The sequence below is a fragment of the Melospiza georgiana genome, chromosome 27 (genome assembly GCF_028018845.1).
Source record: "Melospiza georgiana isolate bMelGeo1 chromosome 27, bMelGeo1.pri, whole genome shotgun sequence".
Lineage (NCBI taxonomy): Eukaryota > Metazoa > Chordata > Aves > Passeriformes > Passerellidae > Melospiza > Melospiza georgiana.
Genome location: NC_080456.1, coordinates 1,066,657 through 1,087,704, shown reverse-complemented (window position 1 = coordinate 1,087,704; position 21,048 = coordinate 1,066,657). Strand labels below are relative to the sequence as shown.

At 47.0% G+C, this 21,048-nt stretch overlaps 1 protein-coding gene across 1 annotated transcript in view; it reads right to left on the bottom strand.

Annotated features, from left to right (window-relative positions):
- Positions 1-376: 376 nt before the first annotated feature.
- The window catches only part of CDON (cell adhesion associated, oncogene regulated), a 59,931-nt gene continuing 39,259 nt past the window's right edge, over positions 377-21,048 (bottom strand). The window contains exons 11-20 of the mRNA XM_058041194.1: positions 19,404-19,535; positions 17,908-18,114; positions 16,967-17,148; positions 15,006-15,111; positions 11,713-11,835; positions 10,049-10,276; positions 8,760-9,034; positions 6,376-6,455; positions 1,698-1,960; positions 377-825 (exon numbers count right to left, since the gene is read on the bottom strand). Of these exons, the coding sequence (XP_057897177.1) occupies positions 659-825; positions 1,698-1,960; positions 6,376-6,455; positions 8,760-9,034; positions 10,049-10,276; positions 11,713-11,835; positions 15,006-15,111; positions 16,967-17,148; positions 17,908-18,114; positions 19,404-19,535 (1,763 nt within the window). The 3' untranslated portion in view covers positions 377-658. The remainder of the gene's footprint in view (positions 826-1,697; positions 1,961-6,375; positions 6,456-8,759; positions 9,035-10,048; positions 10,277-11,712; positions 11,836-15,005; positions 15,112-16,966; positions 17,149-17,907; positions 18,115-19,403; positions 19,536-21,048) is intronic.

Here is a 21,048-nt window from a genome sequence, read left to right as displayed (position 1 = left end):
CAAGAGTTGAACTGGATTTTGTCTTCTCTGTGAGTGGGAAAGTGAGACAGGCTGGATTTCCACCTGTACTTCTGCAGAAGGGTTATTGAGCACTTAAAGACACAGTCACTGACTCAAGTTCTGCTTCAAGCTGCACAGGACACACTCAATCAAGGCTCATTTTTCTTACTGATCTTCTTATTTCTTCATCAGGATCTTCCCAGAGAAAGCAAGAGAGGCCAGGAGGTATTCATGGAAAGGAGGGTTCCAGTGCCATGTCACTGAGCTGCCAGGGAGGTGGCAGCTGTTGGTCATTTCAGACCTGCTTAAATCCCTCTCTTGGGCTCCTCAGAAGTGCTTGTCCCACTGGTAAACTGCCATGGAAACACACTCCACATTTCCCATCCTCATTCTTTATATTATTACAATTCTTTTTTATACACATAACCAGGCTAGTTTTGTGGTGTGTGTGGGGGAAGAAAAAAAAAAAAAAAACAACAAAAAAAGGCATTTCAAGGCATAAATAATATAAAAAGGCAACCATTTTGAAACCAAGATACATTCATATGACACTACTACAAAAAATAAATAGTGACTCTCTCTGTTATAATTAACATCCCCCCGTGACTCCCTTTCAGCGGTGCAGTTCCTGGCCTTGAGTGGGGACACGGTCACTGCCTCAGGTTTCCTGCAGCTGGAGCTGACAAAGGTCCCCAGAACCATTTAGGGTGACTCTGGATGAACTCCATCCTGGTTTTTCCTTACAGTCCTTGGAAAGAGGCTGAAGAATGAGGGGACTCCAACTCAAAATGTGGTTCGACGTTTCCGAGTGCAGGAAGCTGCTGCCTGCAAAGCAAGAGCAGGGTGTGTGGTTGGGTTGGGTTTTTCAGATTTTCTGTCAGTTTAACAGAACCACATGCCCCAAAAACTCTTTAATTCCAGTGGGTGATGCTCTTTTGGCTCAGGCTCATTGCCACCATAGCAGGCACAAGCACAGGGCACAGGCTCTATCCCAGCACAGCACCTGTATGGAACAGCTCAGAGGAGGTTCCAGCACTGGAATAATAAAACCTGCTCTGAGATGAACACAGCTATGAAATAATGCTGAACCTTTAGGATTCATTAGCACGTGGTCACAATTCACAAAACTGCTGCATTCACCCCAAATCAGCAACAGCTCCAGGCATGTGGTGGAAATGGGTCAGTGAGGAGTTCATGGCACCAAGGCCACACTCCTGGTCTGGCACACCCTGCCACAGCTGTGTCCACCTGAACCTCCCTTCCCTTCCTGCCTGGGGGAGCTGCCTGACTTCAGCCCACAAGCAGCAGTGATTCCAGGGTGGGATGAGGAACAGGTTCTCTTTCCACCAACAGAGACCAGGTCCCTCCCTGTGCCAGCTCCTGCCTCCAGGGTGGCTCTGGGATGCTTGTGCCCTGTGTCAGGGCCACTGGGTGTGCTGTGAGTGCAGCATCCATCAGTCACAGCCTCCTTATGTGTCAATGAGCCCTTCTGAGAGGCATCAATCACAAGGGCAGGACAGGAGCACGCACTGGAGCAGCACTGCTCCCACTTTCCACGATGGAAAGGCGGGATGCTTCACCTTCCTCCAAGCCTGCTCTTACAGGTGTTTAATTACCGGATTCCCTGCAGTAAATTAAGCTCCCTACAGAACATTCCCAGGCTCCCAGGCAGGGACATCCCCTGAGGGGTGCCTCACCGTCCATGCAATCCACGGAGAGCTGCTGGCTGATGCCCTCCCGACAGCAGGGACGCTGTGCCGGGGGCTGCTCCGCGCTCTCGCCGCCCTCCTCCTCCTCCAGCCCGGCGCTGCACTCGGGGCCGGCCGGGGCCAGGCACATGGCCACCATCACATGGGGGCTCAGGGGCTTCATCTCCACGCCCTCCTGCTGGAAAGGGGCTCCCAGGGGCACCACGGGCAGCGTGCTGCTGCTGAAAGTGCCGTTGGTTTTGGTGAAACACCTGCGGGAGGGACAGAGGGCAACGTTACTCAGAGTGGCTTCTTCCCTCCCTTCCTTCTTCCCTCCCCAGCTTTTAAATGTTTTACTATATCAACGATCAGAGCATTTGTCAAATCAGTTTGAAATATATTTGTGAAGCGATTCTGACATTAAGAAAAGGATTGAGTGTTTTTTTTTCTCCCAGCAGACAGCTGAAAACATTCAAAACACGCTCAGTTCCTTCCCCCATCAACTGAGACCCAATGACCTGACTTGGGAGTCCATTTCTCCTTCAAAGCAACTCCATAAAACATGTTTTCACTGCCAAGATAAAGAGCTCAAACTTGAAACCCAAGCAGCACACTTAGGTACCTTGAAAAATAAATACTAAGTGTTATTGGAGTGAATGCAAATTAGAAAAATAGATGCAATATAACAAATTTAACCCCCCTGTTCTGCTGTGTAAGTCAGACTGTGGCCCTGTAATACGTGTGTAAAGCTGTGGCACTGAAGTTAAAGTGCTGAATCAATTGTTACAGCTGAGGTATTTAAGCTTTAAACAAAAAGTAGCAGGACTTTGACACACATAGCATTCTGGTATGAGGGAAAACACCTCAGTGTTTGCAGCCCCATGAACAATGTGGCCTCAGGGAACGTTTATATAAACAATTCCTAAGAAAGCCATAACTACCCAAAAAATAAAAGGTTCGCTTGTGCAGCTACCACAAATTTTGAGAAACTACACATCAAGATGCTCCTTGTTATGTGGTGCAAGACAGAGATGGATCTGCAGATAAATGCATGGAAATAAGGATGGAAAGTGTTCACAGCCTCCAGTGACACCCCAAAATGCCCCTGTGAAAGCTGAACAAGCTCCAGGTCTTTATGTGCTGGTGCAGATACAACTCTGAGCATCCTTTCTCTTTTTTCTGACCAGATGTAAACCCATCTCTCACCTGCTTTGCTCACAGGGATCAGCGCAGTGCACTTGCTGTCCATCATCCCTGGGGCTGTTTAAGACTGCATTTGGGGATACAAAAATGGATCCCCGGGACCTGCCTGCTCAGCAAGGAGCACTGTGTGCTGCTCCAGACTGATTCTGGCCCAAACCTGAGCAGAGCAGATGAAAAATTGCTGAAAATGAGGAAAGATGGACTGAGACAGCAGTGCCAGGGCAGCAGGCAGCAGAGCTGACACTGACAGCAGCCCAGCACTGAGCTCAAAAGGGTTTCAAACCAGGACATGTTAAGATTGGCAGTCTCAGTTAAGTCCTGCCCAAGTCCCACAAACCACTTTTATGCCATTAAAAAAGTCATGGCAATAAGGAAAACCATCACACTGGAGGGACCCGTCCTACAGCCCTGCCTAGAGCCTCAGTTCACACCTGAAACCTGATCAAAACCTGGGATCAATACTGACAGAACTGAAAGGGCAACAAAAAACCCAACAACACAAATAAACCTGTCAGAGGAGGAGCTGTCATGAGCTTCCCTCAGGCAGATGCTTCACCTGCAAAGCCAGAACAGGACAAATGGGTTCCCTCTGGAGCCTGCTCCCCTCCCAAAAGCTGTGAGGATGGAGCAGCACTAAGCTTCAGCCTTCACTCTCCTATTTTGTCCTCCCACTCCTGTAACTGCCTCCAAAATCATTATTCCAAGTACCAAAATACCACAGAAGCCACTGGAGAATCCACATGAAACACATCTGGTCCTCAAACAAATCCATTTATTAGTTTGCCTTTCTCTCCGCAGAGGTTTTGACTGCACTCACTTATTATTTAGGAAAAAAAGCTCAGAGAAACCCATCTAAATGTTTGGGTTTGCATGTTTTGGGGGTTTCTTCTTAAAGATACAGGGGTCAGTGAAGTTCTCTGTGTTATTGTAAGAGCTTGAAGGATGTTTCAACAGCAGTTCAGCCTTCTAAGCTTCAATAACCACATTTTGATGGAAACTAGCCATGGGGATAACCAGAGCAGAGTGTGGAGGAGGAGTGATGTAAAATCCCTGCTGGGAAAACACATCTTCTGTCAATTCTTAATACTGAAACCCTACTAAACTATAATCTAAAAAAAAATAATTTAGATGAAAAAGCTGGAAAAACAAACTGATGCTCCTACATCTGTATTGTGTATTTCAGATTTCTGATCAAAATAGAGTGAATTTGCAAAGGGGAGAGATCTGCAAAAGTGTAAATTCCTCTGCAAACGTCAGGTATCTTGAGAGCTTTAGCACAAAGGCACAAGAGAAGAAAAAAGATCAATTCTCAATCCTGTCAACCACAGGCTTTGTCCACAATAGCAAAGTGGGTCTCCAGTTTTCAGCAGCTTCTCCCTCTGGCAAGGCTCCACGAGAAGTTATGAGGGATAAAGTGCTAATTTAAACAGAAGACCCAGGGATTTCAGCACTGAAATAATAAAACCTGCTCTGAGATGGCTGTTGCTGAAAACAGCTATGAAATAACGCTGAACCTTTAGGATTCATTTGCACGTGGTTACAATTCACAGAACTGCTGCATTCACCCCAAATCAGCAACAGCTCCAGGCATTTGGTGGGAATGGGCTGGTGAGGAATTCGTGGCACCAAGGCCACAGTGTGATCTGGCACAGCCTGACAGAGCTGTGTCCACCTGAACCCCCTCCCCTCCTGCCTGATTTCAGCAGGGATTCCAGGCTGGGATGGGGACAGGGGGACAGTCCTCACCTGTGCACTGGGGCTGAACAAAACGGGGAAAACACTCCAGCCTCAAATTCCCAACTTCCAAAACCTAGTGGGCTGGCTGCACTAACCCAACAGGCCTTCCTCCTCCTCCTCTCCTCCTCCTCCTCCCCCTGGGCTCCCTGGTGTAAAGCTGAGGCACGTCCTGGTCCCCTGCTCTCCCCTCTCCCATGTCCTCTGTGCATTCCCCCAGCGGGAACAGAGCGGTCCCTGCCGTGCAGCTCTCGGCCAAACCGAGGGCAATGATCCCCTCCGGGCCAAGGCAGCTCCCAGGGACAGCTTGTTTCTCTGTCAAGCAGTCAAATATAGAAAGGGGCTGTGAAAACTCAAAGTTCAGGCCCTGCTGATGACCCGGCTGGGAGGAGCAGCGCAGTTGCAGAGGATGGAGCTCTTTCCATCGCTTTCTTAGGGAGAAAAAAAAAGAGCAAATAAAGAATTAAATGTGTTTAACGCTGGAAGCAAGCTCTTAATTACAGTGTAACAGATATGGCATGTTCTAAATTACCACGAGGCTGGTGCACAGCCTGCTGGAAATCACAGCACTGGGGTGTGAGGGAATTCACTGGGCTCTCCTGAGACCTGCCAGGGACACTGGGCCAGGCAAGGCATGCCCAGCTGCCCCTGCCAGCATTTCACTGTCATGCCCATATTTATGGAAGGAAGAAGGATTCAATGCTCATTATAAGTGATATTTTACAAAGCAAAACTATGAAAATGAAGTAAATGCATTTTCTGCCTTCAACAACACCTTGATTGTTCAACAGGGGTTGGACTTCATGATGTTTGTGGGCCCAACTCAGAATATTCAATGATTCAATGACTAATTTCAACTCAGCTTAGCCAGATGCACACCTAAAGGCAGCTGAAGATTTTAACAATACTGAAAAATAGAAAAAAAAGCCCAGAACCTACCAGTCAGATCAGCCCAGCTTGTCTGACTTTCAGTCCTATTTCTAATCATTAAAATAACCAGAGATTGAGTCAGAAGCCTAAGGAGGATAATAATTCCAAAAGTGAAAACTCAGTAATTTTTATTCGGTTTCTGACTCCCAGCTACAATGCAGAAGACAGATTTTCCCTAATTCTACACAGGAATCCTTTTTCACATGATAAAAAAAAGTATTCCAGTTTGACAATGGCTGGTCATCTCCTGAAGGCCTCAAAAACTTCTAATTCCATGTTTTAAAAAGAACAGCAAAGGAGTGAGTTGGTTAGTGTTCTTCAGGGAACGTCAGGAAGTGTAAAATATAGAAGACCAATTAAATCCAATTTGCCAAGCTCCCTATGGAATGATTTTGTTATCTCAGAACTGAAGAAAAACACAGGAAATACAGATTTTTTCTAAAATCCAGTGCCCAACCTGCCTCACTTCTCAGAGAGCATCAGAGGAGCATGTTGAGCAAAGTGAGCTCTGGAATTTTAACAACTTGTTATATTCTGTCCTACGGAAAATCTTCAACTGCCCTCCAGGTCATCCATGGAGCTCCTTGTGCTAGCCAGGACTCCAGCTCTCACCTTTTGTCAGCCCCAGCTCCACCTCAGCACACAGAGGGAGGGCTGTTCTCTGGGCAGGTCATTTCTCACCTGTGACTGTCATTTCTCACCTGTGATTGTCATTTCTCATCTGTGATTGTAATTTCTACATGTTATTGTCATTTCTCACCTGTGACTGTCATTTCTCACCTGTTACTGTCATTTCTCATCTAAGATTGTCATTTCTCACCTGTTATTGTTCCGACAATTCCGGCAGCTGATGCACTCCGAGGGGTCAGCCTGTGGCACTGCCGTGTACATCCCTCCACCCTGCAGCAGGAAGGATTAATAATCAATGATTACAAATCAAATCACTGCAGGGACGCCCAAGGGCTCTTGGGCTCAGTTTCCCCACTCTGACCACGTTATCAATGCCCTGCTCCGGGCTGTACGTGGCACAGCAACACTAAGCGATTGTCCAAAGGCCAGGGGAGGGCTTTGCCAGTGTGTGTGTCAGGGAAAAGTAAATAACTGCAGCTTAGACAAGTATGTGGTCATTTCCCTGGTCTGTTTTCAGCTTAATATGCTGAGGTTTAATTTAATAAACACGCTGTAAATATATTTATTTTTAACGCTGATGACAGACACGAAAGCGAATTGCTGTTCATTAGCACGCAAGGCTTGTTTAGGGAGACAGAGGATTAAATTTGCAGGGCTGATGTCACACACAAACCCATCCCACTTTCCTGTAATTACTCCGATTAGATCAGTTTACTTCACTACACTGATTTTTGAACCGTTTCGTATTTGCACAGATGGGGTAATTCCTCAGCCAGCAATGACTCCGGGTGAGAGGGATTTTGTGTTGTTGGTTTTGGCTAACGGGGCCATTACAAGCCAGTTGAAATGCCCAGATTAACACATACCTCATTGTTGGGGACCAGGCAGACAGTGATGTGGGAGCCACTCCAAGGGGGCTGCAGAGCCAGGCTCCTGCCCTGGGCTCCAGGAGGGAGCCAGGCTGGGAAGGCTCACCTGGCTTTTGGCAGCTCAAGCGCCAGGCAACTTCTAGCAATCCCTATTTTTGCAAAAACAGAGCTTACCCTGAAGTTTTTGAGGGATAGGGAGCCCTGAGGAAATGCCTAATTAGCCTTGATTGCCATCCTGGCCAGTTTCTCCCTTCCTCATTTAAGCCAATCATTGAAACAATAAAGAGCAACCTAACAGGATCAGAACATCCTGTTCCTCTGCCTCGCCCACGTGCCAGCCCCAGCCCTTCTCCACGGCAGAGATCCTGTGACTCAAACTTTCCCAACAGGGAGTGGGGAAAGAAAGGCTCAACTCCATCACCTGCTCCCAGCAGGACACAGGTGTTGGGTGGACACCTCATGGCACAGAGGAGCTCCAGGCACCAAGACCTGTGTCATTATACATGTATTTCATTTTTCCCCCCAAGAAAATAAAAATGGAAGGGACAAAACTTAATGCAAACTCCCAGTCTTTCTCCTGGGCAAGCTTTTGAGCACTGCAAATTCTCCCTGAGGGCTTGGAGATTTTTGGAGAGTTTCACCCACTGGGAGAGGTTGGACAGGACAAGAAAAACCCAGTTTGGGCCTTGGTTGTGCTTGAAAACAACCAAAAGTGGGCACTTCTTGCTCCATGGGTCGGCCAAGGGCAGAATGGGGTAAAGAACTGACTGGTCTGGGCTCAGACTGGAGGGAAGTGAAGTGGCAACTACTGTGCAAGTGCTAATTTGTTGTTCAATAAAATGAAGTGCTTGTGCTCAATTACCAACACAAACAATAGACCCGTTTTTTTTCTCCAGAAACAGCATGGGTTATTCAGACTTTTGAACTTTTTCTTTCAGTTTTCCTGGGCAATGTTCACAGTTTTGAGTAAGTTTAGTAAGTTTGAATGCAAGCCATCTGTTTCCATAGACAATAATGAAATCATTATTCTCTCTTGGAAACAGGACACGTTTCAGCAAATGAAGTATTTTTCCACAGCATACAAAGGCTGGGTCGCAGACTGAAATTAGTTTTTAATTTTATTTTCAATTTCAAAACAAAAAACGAGCCTGTCTCAACAGTCACAAACAGGGGACTGAAAAAAAAAGAAAAAAAGCAGTTATGGCTGTGCTGCAGCTCAAGATGTATGGGGCACTTCATTCCATGGAACCTCCTGCGCCATTCGTGCTTTGCCATAATTAATAGCATTGCTCAGAGTTACAGATCTGAAACAGGTGGGGGAAAAACGGGTGATCCATAAAGCTGCAGAATAAGCAGCTATAATTAAATGTATTTAACTTGGAGATTGAGAAATACCATATGTACAAGAAAAGTATCTCAGCCCAGCACTGAGGCATTCTCAGAGCTTACATGCTGTTAGGAGGAGGGTAGAGGCAGATTTCCCAGAGTAAGTGGAATTCTTGCTGTCATCTGATATTCTCAAATGAAAACCATGATGTTTGTATCACAAGTATCAGCCCAGTTGCTTCCTCTGGGATAAGGAATTCAGTGGAACTGGCTGTTATCAGGGGATGAGCATTCCCCCACCCAAACTAAGCCTGCCTCCACAGCCCCTGAATGAACCCCACGGTCTGGGCTGAGCCTCCCACCCGGCATAGGACCTTACGTTCACGAGGTGATGGGGATGCTCATAGTCCACGTGTGTTCTGGACAGGGAGTTGGTGTGCCCTGGGTACAGTCCTGCTCCTCCTGCAGCCATGATGCCGTTGACCCCGTTGGTAACTTTGTGGTGGAGGTGGGGGCAGCCGTTGCTGAGGCCGTTGCTGAGGAAGCTCCCGTGGATGCTGCCGTTGACCCGGCTGGTCCCGGGCAAGGTCGTGTACTCAATCATCTGCCCATTGATATCTGCCCCTTGGTACAGGTAGCCTGGAGGGTCGTATTCTGCAAAAGACATTTCTACTGAAAGCACTTCTACTGAGCAACCCTAAAAAATATAGAAACTTATTTTTTTCTTTCCCCAGTTTTTGTGAGCTAACTCTGCTATCCAACTGCTTAGCATACATATGCATGTAGACATGGAAAACAGCCACATCCTGGAGAGCAGGCCAGAAATGTTGGTCTGGAAGACCTGGCTGATGTCAATCACTACAAGAGCACTTTAAAACCAGGCCTTTTGTATCACCAACAGCCCTTCTGCTGTATCTGCTATAAGCTGCTTCCAGAAGATCTCTCTGGGCTGCAGATGAAGATACTATCTTTATTATCTCCTACATTTCTCTCTGTAGGAGAGTAAGAGTATTTAAAAATAACCACAGGCCGTGGCAAGAGCAAGGCTGATTTATGCACAAGGAGCAGAAAAGGCCAGGGCAGAGATTCTGCTGGCTCTGGGTTGCTGGTGGGCGCAGAGCACCTTGCAAAGCTCCTGCTCCAGGCTCCTGCTCATTAATGAACAGGTTTTCCTTATTAACACCTCTCTGGAACACTTGGCCATTGCATGCCATCTCATTGTGCAGGGACTAAGAGGTAACAAGGGACTTGTCCTAGAGCTGCAAGTTCTCCTTCTTCCAGATGCACTCAGGAAAGGGAGAGATCCAGGATTTAACTCTCCGCAATTTTAATAAGTGATTACGATTACACACATTCTGCCTATGCAGAGGCTCAAAGTTAAACACAAACTGCAGAAAATTTGCCCAGGCCTTTCCCACACCATTCTCTGGGTGAAACTGCATCACAGTCCTCCAGGGACCCAGCAGGACAGGGAGCATCAGTGTGAAGAAATGGAGACACTGCTCTTAAAAACCCAAGCTGCACCTAAGTCCCACTTGGAAGTACAAGTCTCTACAGAAATGCAAGCTGGCTCCTAACAGGAAACTGCTTCCCACCCACAAAACGCAGCATGGGCATTCCTAATTTTACCCCGGTAATATTTTCCCCGTGAAACCAACCCCCACTCACTCTGCATGGCGTTCTGCTGCCGGTTCTTCCAGAGGCACATGGCGATGAAGACGATGAGGATGAGCACCATGACGCCCAGGACGCAGCCCACGATCAGGTACAGCATGTCCCCACTGCGCACGGGGCCGCCGGCAGCCACGGCCCCGCTGCCCCCAGCCCGCTCAGGGGGGCTGGGGGGCGTGCTCAGGTCTCTCACTGGGTACTCAGACGCTCCTGGTGTGCGTTTCACTGGGTGAGGAGAGACGAGGACATGAACATCCGCTAAACGCATTTTCTAAATGTGTTTTTTTTTTCGTCGTGAAATGAAAATAATTACTGAGTCTGAGTCCCGATGCCTCGCAAAGAAAGCTTCCAAGTCAACGCTAAATCCTGCAAGGAGAATGCCAGCTCCTATTGGGTAATAACTGTTTGCCTTGGAAAATGGTGATTATCCCCTGCTCACCCGCTCCTTGAGGTCACTGGAACTTTAACGAGCCGCTCGAGGTACCCGTGGCTGCAACTGCTCTAACTCTCAACTTGAAAGAGCACAAATCTTTCCACTTCTGAGGTCAGGAGAAACCACAACACTCATTTCTCTCGCCCAGGCTCTGCCAGATGACCTACCCTTATCTGATGTGAACCCTGCTAACCCCCTTTCCAAACCACACAGCTAAAGATCAACCAAGAGATGAACAGAAAATCACTGAAAATTAGATGCTGGTTTAACCCAGGAACTGCATTTACATTAGTTTCCAGTATGCCACAGTTCAGATTGATTTCATTTGACACTAAAACCCTAAAAGAGGTGCCTGGCTTAAGAGTGAAGCTGGTCAGAGAGAGACAAGCATCTCCATGCAGGTATGCTGGATAAGCTGTATCACCCTTACAAGCCTCGGGGAGATAAATTTTAAGGAAGAGGCAGTGTGAATGACAGATTACATCTTGCCCATTTTAAAATTAGAGAAGAATATTATATTCCTTGCAGGAGGGAGACCAACTGTGTGCACAGCCTCGAAGCCCTGCAGCTCCTACTCCTTCCTTCAAAGGTTTCACTACTCACTTCACTGAATTTTGATGCTTCCGCTCCCAGAGGGCTTTTTTCTTTTTTTTTTTCTCAAACATTTTTTTCATAGCACTGCATTTGAAGTTTACTGTCTGCATTTTCCCTTTACAGCCTTACTTGGTTTTAGAGATTAAAGGAGACAGGAATTCTTCGCAAAATAAATGTGACTGCCATATCTGACACTTCCCGAGAACAGTACAAACTTTGTGCCAGAGGCATGCAGGATTAGGGATGGAGGCAGCCAACACAGCCATCAATTGCTGTGGTCTGCACTTATACAACGTGTCACAGAGCCCTGAAGACATAAAACAGATGTACAAATCAATTCTGTCATCTTGAGGCGCATGGTTGTCTCCTAAGGAGAGGCCATCAGCAGAGCAGAGGCAGCAGCGCTATCTCTGAGGGCAGGCAAAGCTGCAGAGCTCTGCTCAGAGCCTCAGGAGTGCAAAGGATCACTTTCCATATGTTCAAAACAATCCCAGCTTCGGAAGACAAAACAATCCTCCGAAACATTCCAGAAAATTATGGTCATCCTCGCAGCTGACTTTTGTGCTGCACAGAAATCCCCCCAGTGGATCTTTCCCGTCCCAAAGGCCAGCCCAGCCCGGCCCCACAGCCTCACCTTTGGTCTCGCAGATCATCACGTTGCTGTACTCGCTCTCCCCTCCCTCGTTGTAGCACTGCATCTTAATGTCATAAGAAGTTTCAGGCTGCAGGTGATTGATCAGGTGCCACTGCTTTGTACCTGTGGAGGGGACAAAAAGTAAATTGTAATTCATTTACCCATAGGAGCCAGAATTATGGTAGAGTGCATTGCAGGGACCTTTTCTACCAAATGCAAGGGCACTGCAGCTTGTCTTGTTAGCACAAAAATCTTCAGTAGTAGTTTATGGATTTAACTGAAACCATGGTCCACAAGTGGCATCCCTGCTCATGACAGAGGGCTGGAACTAGATAATCCTGAAGGTCCCTTTCAACCCAAATCATTCCATGACTCTCTAAGACGTGTGTTATCTTGTGAAATTGATTATTAGAAGGACCTTTTGATGAATTAATGTGAGGGTTTTTCAGTATTTTCTTTCAAAGAAAGTCATTCTCTACAAAAGCCGTAACTCACTAAACTCAAAACCCAGACATCCAAATGTCTACACATGTGCATTTAAGTTCAACAGCAGCCCTGTGCACCCTAAACATGGAACTGTCAGAGGGATGGGTTCAGGATGGATTATGCTGATTCTTTACAGTACACTGGGCAAATAACAAGCAAAACTGGCACACAGAGCTTGGGACAAGGAAGAACTTGGCTGTGAACAGACTTTCTAGAGGTGCAAGGTACCACTGCAGCCATGGGTGTAACATGGAAAAGACACATCTGAGTTGCTCGGTTTGGTTGAAACCCCAAATAATTGAAGGTGCATTTTTTGAACCATCCTGGGAACGCAGCAAGGCTGTCCTGGTGCCACTGCCCCTGCAGAGCCCAAGCCCCAGCCCCAGCCAAGCAATCTTCTCTAATAGGATGGTTTTGTCATCTCTGGCCCCCGGCCAGCTTTTCATTTAGACACCCTCCTGAAGCACTGAGCACTTCAGGATAAATCACTCCCAGTTTTTACTTTCACGGGCTTGTGACAAATTTTACTAAACAGCGACCCTTTTTTTTTTTTTTTTTTTTTTTTTTGGAGGGGGAGTTTAATTAACTGTTTGAGTGCTCTTAATCCCTCTTGGAAAATACCACCTTGAACTGTTTCCACTGTTTCTAAGGAACTGTCTACCACCTACTGATTTAAGCATTAATAAAAGGGCTCGGGCGTGCTCGGCTGTCACCGTGATGCTGCTCAAGCTCCTCCGGGACCCCAGCCCAGGTCCGGGACCCCCAGCAGGGCCCCTCTGCACCAGGGGCTGCCCAGCACGGTCCGTGTCCACATCCCCAGCCCTGGCTGAGGCTGGAGCTGCCTTTGCCTAAATCGCACGTTTTTTCCCAAGATTCAGCCTCGCTTTTCCCGGCGCCCCCACCCCCAAGCATTCCTTTCGGTAATTACTACACCAGGTTTTAGGTTTCCGCTTCAAACCATTAGTGGAACTGGAATCAGTACAGGCACTTTAACTGTCCTCTTCGTGCACCATTAGCAGGGGAAAACATTTAAACAACTGACATCAGACTGCATTTACATTTAAAATTCAATCTCCAGGATCCTCGAAACAGAGAAATTCAGACCCGAAACAGAGAAATTCAGACCAGAAACAGAGAAATGCAGACCAGAAACAGAGAAATGCAGACCATCACTGCAGGACAGGGGTGATTTTTTTTTGCTTTTGCCTACAGCGGCTGAGAGATACCGAGGAGCCATCAGAGCTTTTCTGCTTGTTTTTTCCTTCAAATAAAATCTGATTTTTGCCTGCAGCGGCATTTATAAGGGAAAAAAAAGGTTTCTGCAGAGTTTTGAATGTCTCGAAAGACAAGACTTAACAGGAAGCGGTGAGGAAAGCCTGCGGCAAGCACTTAGCTAGCACAGGCATCACAACACTTTTTCCACAACTCATGCAGTCATTTCAAGATAAAATTCCCTGTCATAAAGCAGATTAATTCAAAGGTAACAGAGCGGGAGAAAAAGCAAAGAACAAGTGATTTATGGCAAAAATACCTTAAGTCACATGTTCCTCTACATATTTCACATCAAGTGCTTCCAATCACAACTTAATTGAAAATAGTTCTCTCTCTTTTTTTTTTTTTTTTTCCTCCTGAAAAGCTAATTTAGGGGAGCACAGTAAAGAGAAGCTGAAGTTTAAATCTTTCCACCGAGTGATTTCTGTTGCAGGCTCTGGCAGAGCGGAGCAGCTGCTAATGGTTTCAGACTGCCACAAAGAGTTCAATACACACACGCTCGGAAAAAAACCCGAAACAAGCTAATTTCACAGCACAGTGGAGCCCACTTAAACAACTAACTGCTCAGTGTATAAGATTTATAAACACACAAGTTCTGTCTAGCAAAGGCTAAAATACATTTGCAGATGAAGGTGAAGCCTGCATAAGGTTCTTTAAAGCCTCTGAGCTCAAACTCTGGACCTTTAATAGCTTTATAGTGTGCAAAAGCTTATGTCATGCATCAAAGTACTATGTGCAGTATTGTCTGGCAGGGGAAAATTTTCAAAATAAAGGTCCATTCCTCTTGTAACTGAATAAATGAGGGGGAAAAAAATAATTAACGTCATTGGGCCAGAATGAGATCACTGCATTTGCTCAGGCCGAGCAATAAGGACATTAAATAAAATATTTTTAAAAGGGTTTTCCACTTCTGGACTAATATAGACATTATCTAATAACTTCTTCCAGGAAAATGATGATCTAATATGCACAGGGGAAAAAAATAACTTGATTAAAAGGCAAAATGAAGCACAAACATAGCTGCATTTGCAGAGTGCTACAGCACTTGAGGCTAAAAGCAACTTCCTTATAGCAGGAGAAGTGATTAGGCGAGGTAAGAGGAGAGAAGGGCAATTACACACAAGATACTACCAGCTTAGAAAGTCCATGCTGGGGTAAATAATTTTGAAAGCCAGCTAGTTGTTAGTACAGTCTGTAACCCAGATGTTTTTATCCTGGGTTAAACCTCATTTACACTGCTTTCTCTCTATACAACTTGAAGCTACACAGTTAAAACAGACCTTCATTAAGGCTTTGCAGCTGTGTAACAAGCCAAACTTAAACCCAGCATTTAGCCCTCAAGCTTCCACGTCAAAGAGGCTTCAGAAGGAAGAAACCAGCTCACGTGTGGGCAAACCCCGACGTTAGGGAGCTGAGATAGCTCCTCCTGTGAGATATATTATAAAGACTGCTTGGGAAAAGCAGTTTAGATTTCATATAAACACAGCCAACATGGCTACAGGGTGTCCCTCCCCTTCTCCAGGCAGGCACCGTACCGTCCACGATGTCGCGCTTGTAGTCGCTGTCGTTGTCGCTGTCCGTGGGCCGGTAATAGATGTAAAATCCCTGGATGGGCGTGTTGTTGTTGCTCGATGTGATGTACTGCAAAAGAATTTTAAGACTGCATGAGAGGAGAAAAGTTTTAACTGACTCCTGCTGTGCTGTCGCCACCGAGTAGCTCACGCTCTGCAAATAGGAGTATTTTTAATAAGGTTGTGTAAGTAAAAGTGACTGAGCTCCCCTGAGTAGACAGAGAGTAGGATGGGTACAAGAGACTGAGTTTGGGCCAACTCTTTCCTCCCATATCCCTTCTCAAACCCTCAGTTAGAGTTTGATCATACACAGCCTGAAAATCTGCATGATTAATGGAAATGGAAAAGTTAAAACCATAAAACTCTTCAGAAAGAGTTAAGGTCACTCTAAAAATCAGCTCAAGAATCTTTAAGTTATGCAGCCTCCTGAGGAACCAGAGGTTATTTTAAGTTTATTATCCTTAACATCTCTTAAGGCTGAGCTAGCAGAGCAAACTAACACTGGGAACTCTACACATTAAATCCTCCAAAGTATACCAGGGGGTTAGATTTCAAAACAAGAGCAAAGAATTTCTGTGGGTTTCAATAAGGACTTTAAAGTACTTGTTTACAATAGACGAGGTAACAGGGGAAAGGAAAATGTTTCTCTAACATGAAACCTCCACTGGATGTGAGGGAAGACGGCGGGTTTGAAACACTCTCCCAGCCACCCCAGCCTGGATTGACAAAAGCAGCAGGAATTGCAGGAAACAGAGCCAACTCACTCACAACTCATGGCATGAAGAGGGCTTGGGACAGAGTTAAGCCCACTGGTGCCTCTGAGATGTCTGTGCCAGAGCAGGTGGACTGGGGCGGCTGCAGCCTCTCACTGGAGCTGCCAGTTGGGCACATCTGGCGTAACCCGAGGAGGGGTGTGAGGGTCCCTGGGGAGCTGGAAGGGGAGTGGGGTAGAGGGAAGCTGGGAGATGGTGCAAAAGGCAACAGACAACTGACAGGGCTGCCTCTGAGCGGGAAAAAGTGTCTGGAAATTTGGGCAAAGGGCTCGAGAGGCACAAGTCCAATTAAGTGCCCCAGTTCTACCATACAGACATGAAGTGCCTCAGCCCCATCCTAGGAACACGATCATCTCCAGGTCTTGTGTGGAGGAAAACCACTCCACAAACAACATTAATCCTTGACTTTGAAGTACAAACTGTGGTAAGTGTTGGGGAAGATGAAACAGGAAAGCCTTATAAATATGTTTGGCAAAAGATTTTGAGAATATAGAAACTATAAGTGAGATTGAAATGAAAACAAGCTTTGAGATACCTCAGTTACTGAACAACTGGAAAACAATGGTGTGGCTGGCTGAAGGTGATCCCCTTTTGATGAAACAACACCCTCTGCTTGCAGACAGGCCCAAGGGTCAGAGCAGACCCTGCCAGCTTGGCAGAAGGGGCCCAAGAGGAGTTTTCAGGGTTTAAAATGTAACACACTATGGAAATGTAATGATTCTTATAGGCTGTATGTAAATGCTGTAGGATTTGTATCTCAAATTGGTTGGTGAGAATTAGAATATTCAACACAGAAGATTTATGGTATTGTAATGGGAACCTCACTCTCTTGTACCCTTCGTACATAAGAGCGTACCCTTCTTTGCTCTTACGCTTTTGCTCTCTTACCCTTTTACTCTCTCACCCTCTCATCCTCTCTCCCCCTCTCTTCTCTCAGCCCTGCTCTGAGCTGTGGCTGGCAGCTCCCAGCAGGGCCCTGCACCCAGGCCCTTTGCCATAAACCCCAAATCCCAAAAGGCCCCTGCAGCGCCCAGGCCCTCTGCAATAAACCCCAAGTTCCACGACCTGGCTTCAGAGATCTCCGTCTCCGTCTGTCCCCACCATGCTACCCCCTCTCATTCCTACAGCGAGGAGAGGCAGAGCTGCACGCACCGTCCACTTGAGCATGATCTGGGTGTCGCTGATGGCCTCGGTGTAGGCGATGTGCGGGCCGGCGATGGGCCGGCTGGAGAAGCGCCCGCTGAAGCCGGCCACCTGGTACGGGCGCGACGCCGCGCTGCGCGGGCTCTCCCCGTACGTGTTCACCGCGATCACGCGGAACCGGTACATTTCTCCTTTTAAGGGAAAGAGGGGAAAGAAAGAAGCCCTTGTAGCGAAACAAGTGCTGGAAAGAGGATTCAAGGGGAGACTAAACAGATTAGGAAGTGCTTTTTGCACGGCATGTAGTTAGAAAAGGAGAGGAGCCCTTGCCACAGGCTGGTGTGGAGATATAAACAGCTTCTGGAAGTCACTCAAGTAATGTCCAAAGGCTATTGGAGATACCTCCATCAGCCCAGGAAATCCCTAAACTGGTGGGCACTGAGAAGATGCTTTAAAGAATCCCTATCACCATCCACTTCCTCTTCTCTTGTGTTTTTTGCCTGAGTTTTCAGGGCTATTGGAGATACCTCCATCAGGCCAGAAAATCCCTAAACTGGTGGGCACTGAGAAGATGCTTCAAAGGATCCCTATCACTATCCACTCCCTCTTCTCTTGTGTTTTTTGCCTGAGTTTTTCAGAGCTAGACACTGGAAGAAGTCAGGACAGACATTTTTCCATTATTGCATTTTTCTCCACGTTCTGAGTGTTCACTAGAAGGACAATTAAGTTAAAAATAGCAGCGATACACAACCCTCCTCTCCACATGAACAAGTATTAAATTATGGTGGGGTTTTTTTCCACTTGGAAAGCCAGAAATCAACTTGAATTCATGTAACGAGCTCCTAGGCCATACACAAAACCCAAACCTAATCGAGCAGAAACGGGGTAATCCAAGCAGAAGTTAAAACGAGAAAACCCGAAGAGCCGCAGTAATGAAAGATCATTTCTGCTACCTGGCTCCAAGTTCCTAACTTCCACAGACAGCTTGGAGGGAGAGATGTTGCCAGCTGCGACGAGCCAGTCGCTGTTGCGCCCCAGACGTTTGTACTCCACCTTGAAGGCAGTGATGGGGGAGCCCCCGTTGGCACGGGGGATCCACGTGACGTAGACGGACGATTCCGAGGCCGTGGATATCGTGGGTCGGTCAGGAGCTTCTGGAACTGAACGGGGAAATTCGGGTACAAGAGGGTCAGAGTCAGCTGAAACTCAGTTTTCACTAATAACATTAAGCTCGTTTGCTGATGATTGTGTTGGATTTCACATATTAACAAGGAGAATCTCAAATCCTCCTGAAATCACCACTGCTGAAGAGGATGGATGATAAGCAGACAATTCAAGAGGAATTTACTATCTTACCAATATAATATTAAAAAATTATATGGTACTGCACTACTCCCAACCATTTCTACATGAAAACAGACACATACACTAAGTGAACAAGAAAAACGTGGTGGTTCTTATTTTCAAGTCCCCAAAATCCCCCCAGACCCAATGGGACTTCAACCCATCTGCATTAAGGAGTGCTGGAGAAACGAGAAGGAAGAGAGAACAAAGCATGCAGCAGGATGTACTTACGGAACTCACTGTGGTTACAGGCAGCAGTGGGACAGAGAGAAAGGAAAGAGGGGTGTTAGTAAATCTGGTTTTAAGAGCTGTGAGGCTTTACTAAACCAGCCTGGATCCATGAACATGGAGCTGGTGCTGAGGAGTGGAGCAAGGAGCAGCAGGCTGGCAGCTCTGGGGCATGAAGCAGCTGAGCATTTGCAGCCAGGCACCAGTAAGGCCCTTGTGTGGCTCCTCTGACATTCAGTGCTGCCACAAGCTCAGCTCCTTGCCAGTGTTGTTAAACCTCTCCACTCACCTTTGGCTTTACCCCAAATTTTAGATACCTTTGAGATCTCAGCCCCTGAGTAAATCTGCCTGAACCAGGCCAAGGAGTTCAAAGGCTGGGAGAACAGGGGATGAGAAAAAGGACTATAAACGTGCTCTTTTCACTGGAAACCAGGCCAAACATCACATCTACTGGGAAGTGCTTATATCTCCTCCCCATCAGAAATAAGCCTGTCCCTGGGAAGCCACAGGAAAACATTCAGAACAGATATCACACACTCTGAGAACTTAAAGCTCTGACACAGCCATTTCCCACTTCCTCTTCCTTTGGCTCTTTCTCAGTGGAAGGAAAGAGAAAACCAGAGTATTTAGCAAAAAGATACCACAGGTTTAAAAATGAGCAGTGAGAACGTGTCTTGTAAGCAAAAATTCTCTTGTTTTTTTGAGAGCCACACATGCAGGCAGCAGCATCCTAGGAAATATCCTATGTAACAGAATAAACAGGAAATAGAGGAGGCAATACAAGCACCTGGAGCAGTAATAAACACAGGTTAACTCAGACACAGCTCCTTGCAACACAACTTTGAGTGCCCAAATCACAAACCATCCACACTCCTACCTCCACTGTGGCGAGACAGGTCTGGAAGGATGACACCAAAGTTATTATTTGTGCCTTCATGAACAATGGGATGCTTGGGGATTCCTGCAGGTGGAGATGGAGCCTGTGTGTTCTTCGAGGATGATGTTCTTTCTAAGAAGATTTGACAGACAGTACATCAGTGTAGGGCCTGCATAAGGAAATGCTCTTTGTCAATGCTTACTTGCTACCGTGCTGCCCTGGCTTCAAACCCCAGGCTGGACAGTCAGGAGAGCAATCAGGGAGAGATTTCCCACCCAGGCTGTGGGTGGGTGACTGTCCATCTGCAGTACTGACATCCACTGTGCTTAGTGGTGATGCTGCCAGCTCCTGCCTGTGCTGCCAAGCCCACTCATCACAACATCACCAGATGGAGAAAATTACTCACTGAAATCCATGTCTAGAGGACGAATAAAAATGCTGTGGAAGCAGCTGGAGCCAGTACACCAGGCTGAGAGGGCTTTTGGCCTGTGGCAGGATAGTGTGGAGCAGGGTAGGGTGGCAGTACTGACTGCCCTGACTTTGCCAGGGATTTATCACAGGACAGTGAAGAGGAAGCACCATCTGGGTTTAATATGATGGGCTGTGACAAGTGGCTTTGCTGGTGTGAAGCTTTCTGAGCCCCCCAGTAAGCTGGGAGGGTTTGCAGGAGGAGGAATGTGAGTATGAACACCAGGATGTCTTTTACAGAAAAGAATGGGTGGAATGGGATTCTGCCACAGTTTGGTGCAATGCCCCGGGGGCTGTTTGAACCTGACACGTGGAGGAAGGTGGGGTGGAGGAATGTGCACCTGTGATGATAAAGGGAGGAGGTGTAGCACAAAAAAATCAGGTAAGTGTGGGGTGTTCTGCAGAGAATCCTCCTCAGACTCATCCTCTGAGGGTCTGTGCAGGGGAGGGGATGGCTGAGAGGAGGCTGGGGATGGATGACTGTGGCCTCCCAAAATGGTGTTTGACCTCATTAGCACACAGTCCATGAAGGGGGAGCAGGAGGACTCTTGTGTTAGAGGTTTCTTTGTGTAAGTAGGAGCCATAGAATCCTCTCTAGCTTGCTGACAGATGCAGGTGAAGAATGAGGCTCCCTTTGGAGCAGGTGAGGGACCAGTCAGCCACACTGAAGGTTTCTGTGTGTCTGGCCAAGGGTGGTGCAGGCTGGGGCTGTGTCTGCTGGGCTGTGGAGGGTGAGTAGGCCAGCCAGGATTGGAGTTGTTGGGCAGGTTCCTGGGAGAGACCCAAAGTTTCATCAGGTAGAGATGTTCTGGGGGGCGGGTAGGTCACAATTAGGGAGCTGTAGACTTTTTTTAGCAGGGGAGAGATTTTCAGAGGTTGAGGGCCATCAGTTTTGTATCTGTTCATTGATAGAATGATGAGAAGGATGGTTAGGCAAAGGATCTGTTTCACAAATTTCATGAAGACATGAAATTCTTTAAAAAATTTTAAGCTATCCTGTCCATCATAGAATTCCAGAACGGTTTGAGTCAGAAGGAACCTTTAAGCTCACCTTGGTCAACACCCCCTCCCCTGGGCAGGGACACCTTCCACTATCCCAGGGTGCTCCAAGCCCCATCCAGCCTGGCTTTGGACACTTCCAGGGAGGGGGCAGCTACAGCTGCTCTGTGCCAGGGCC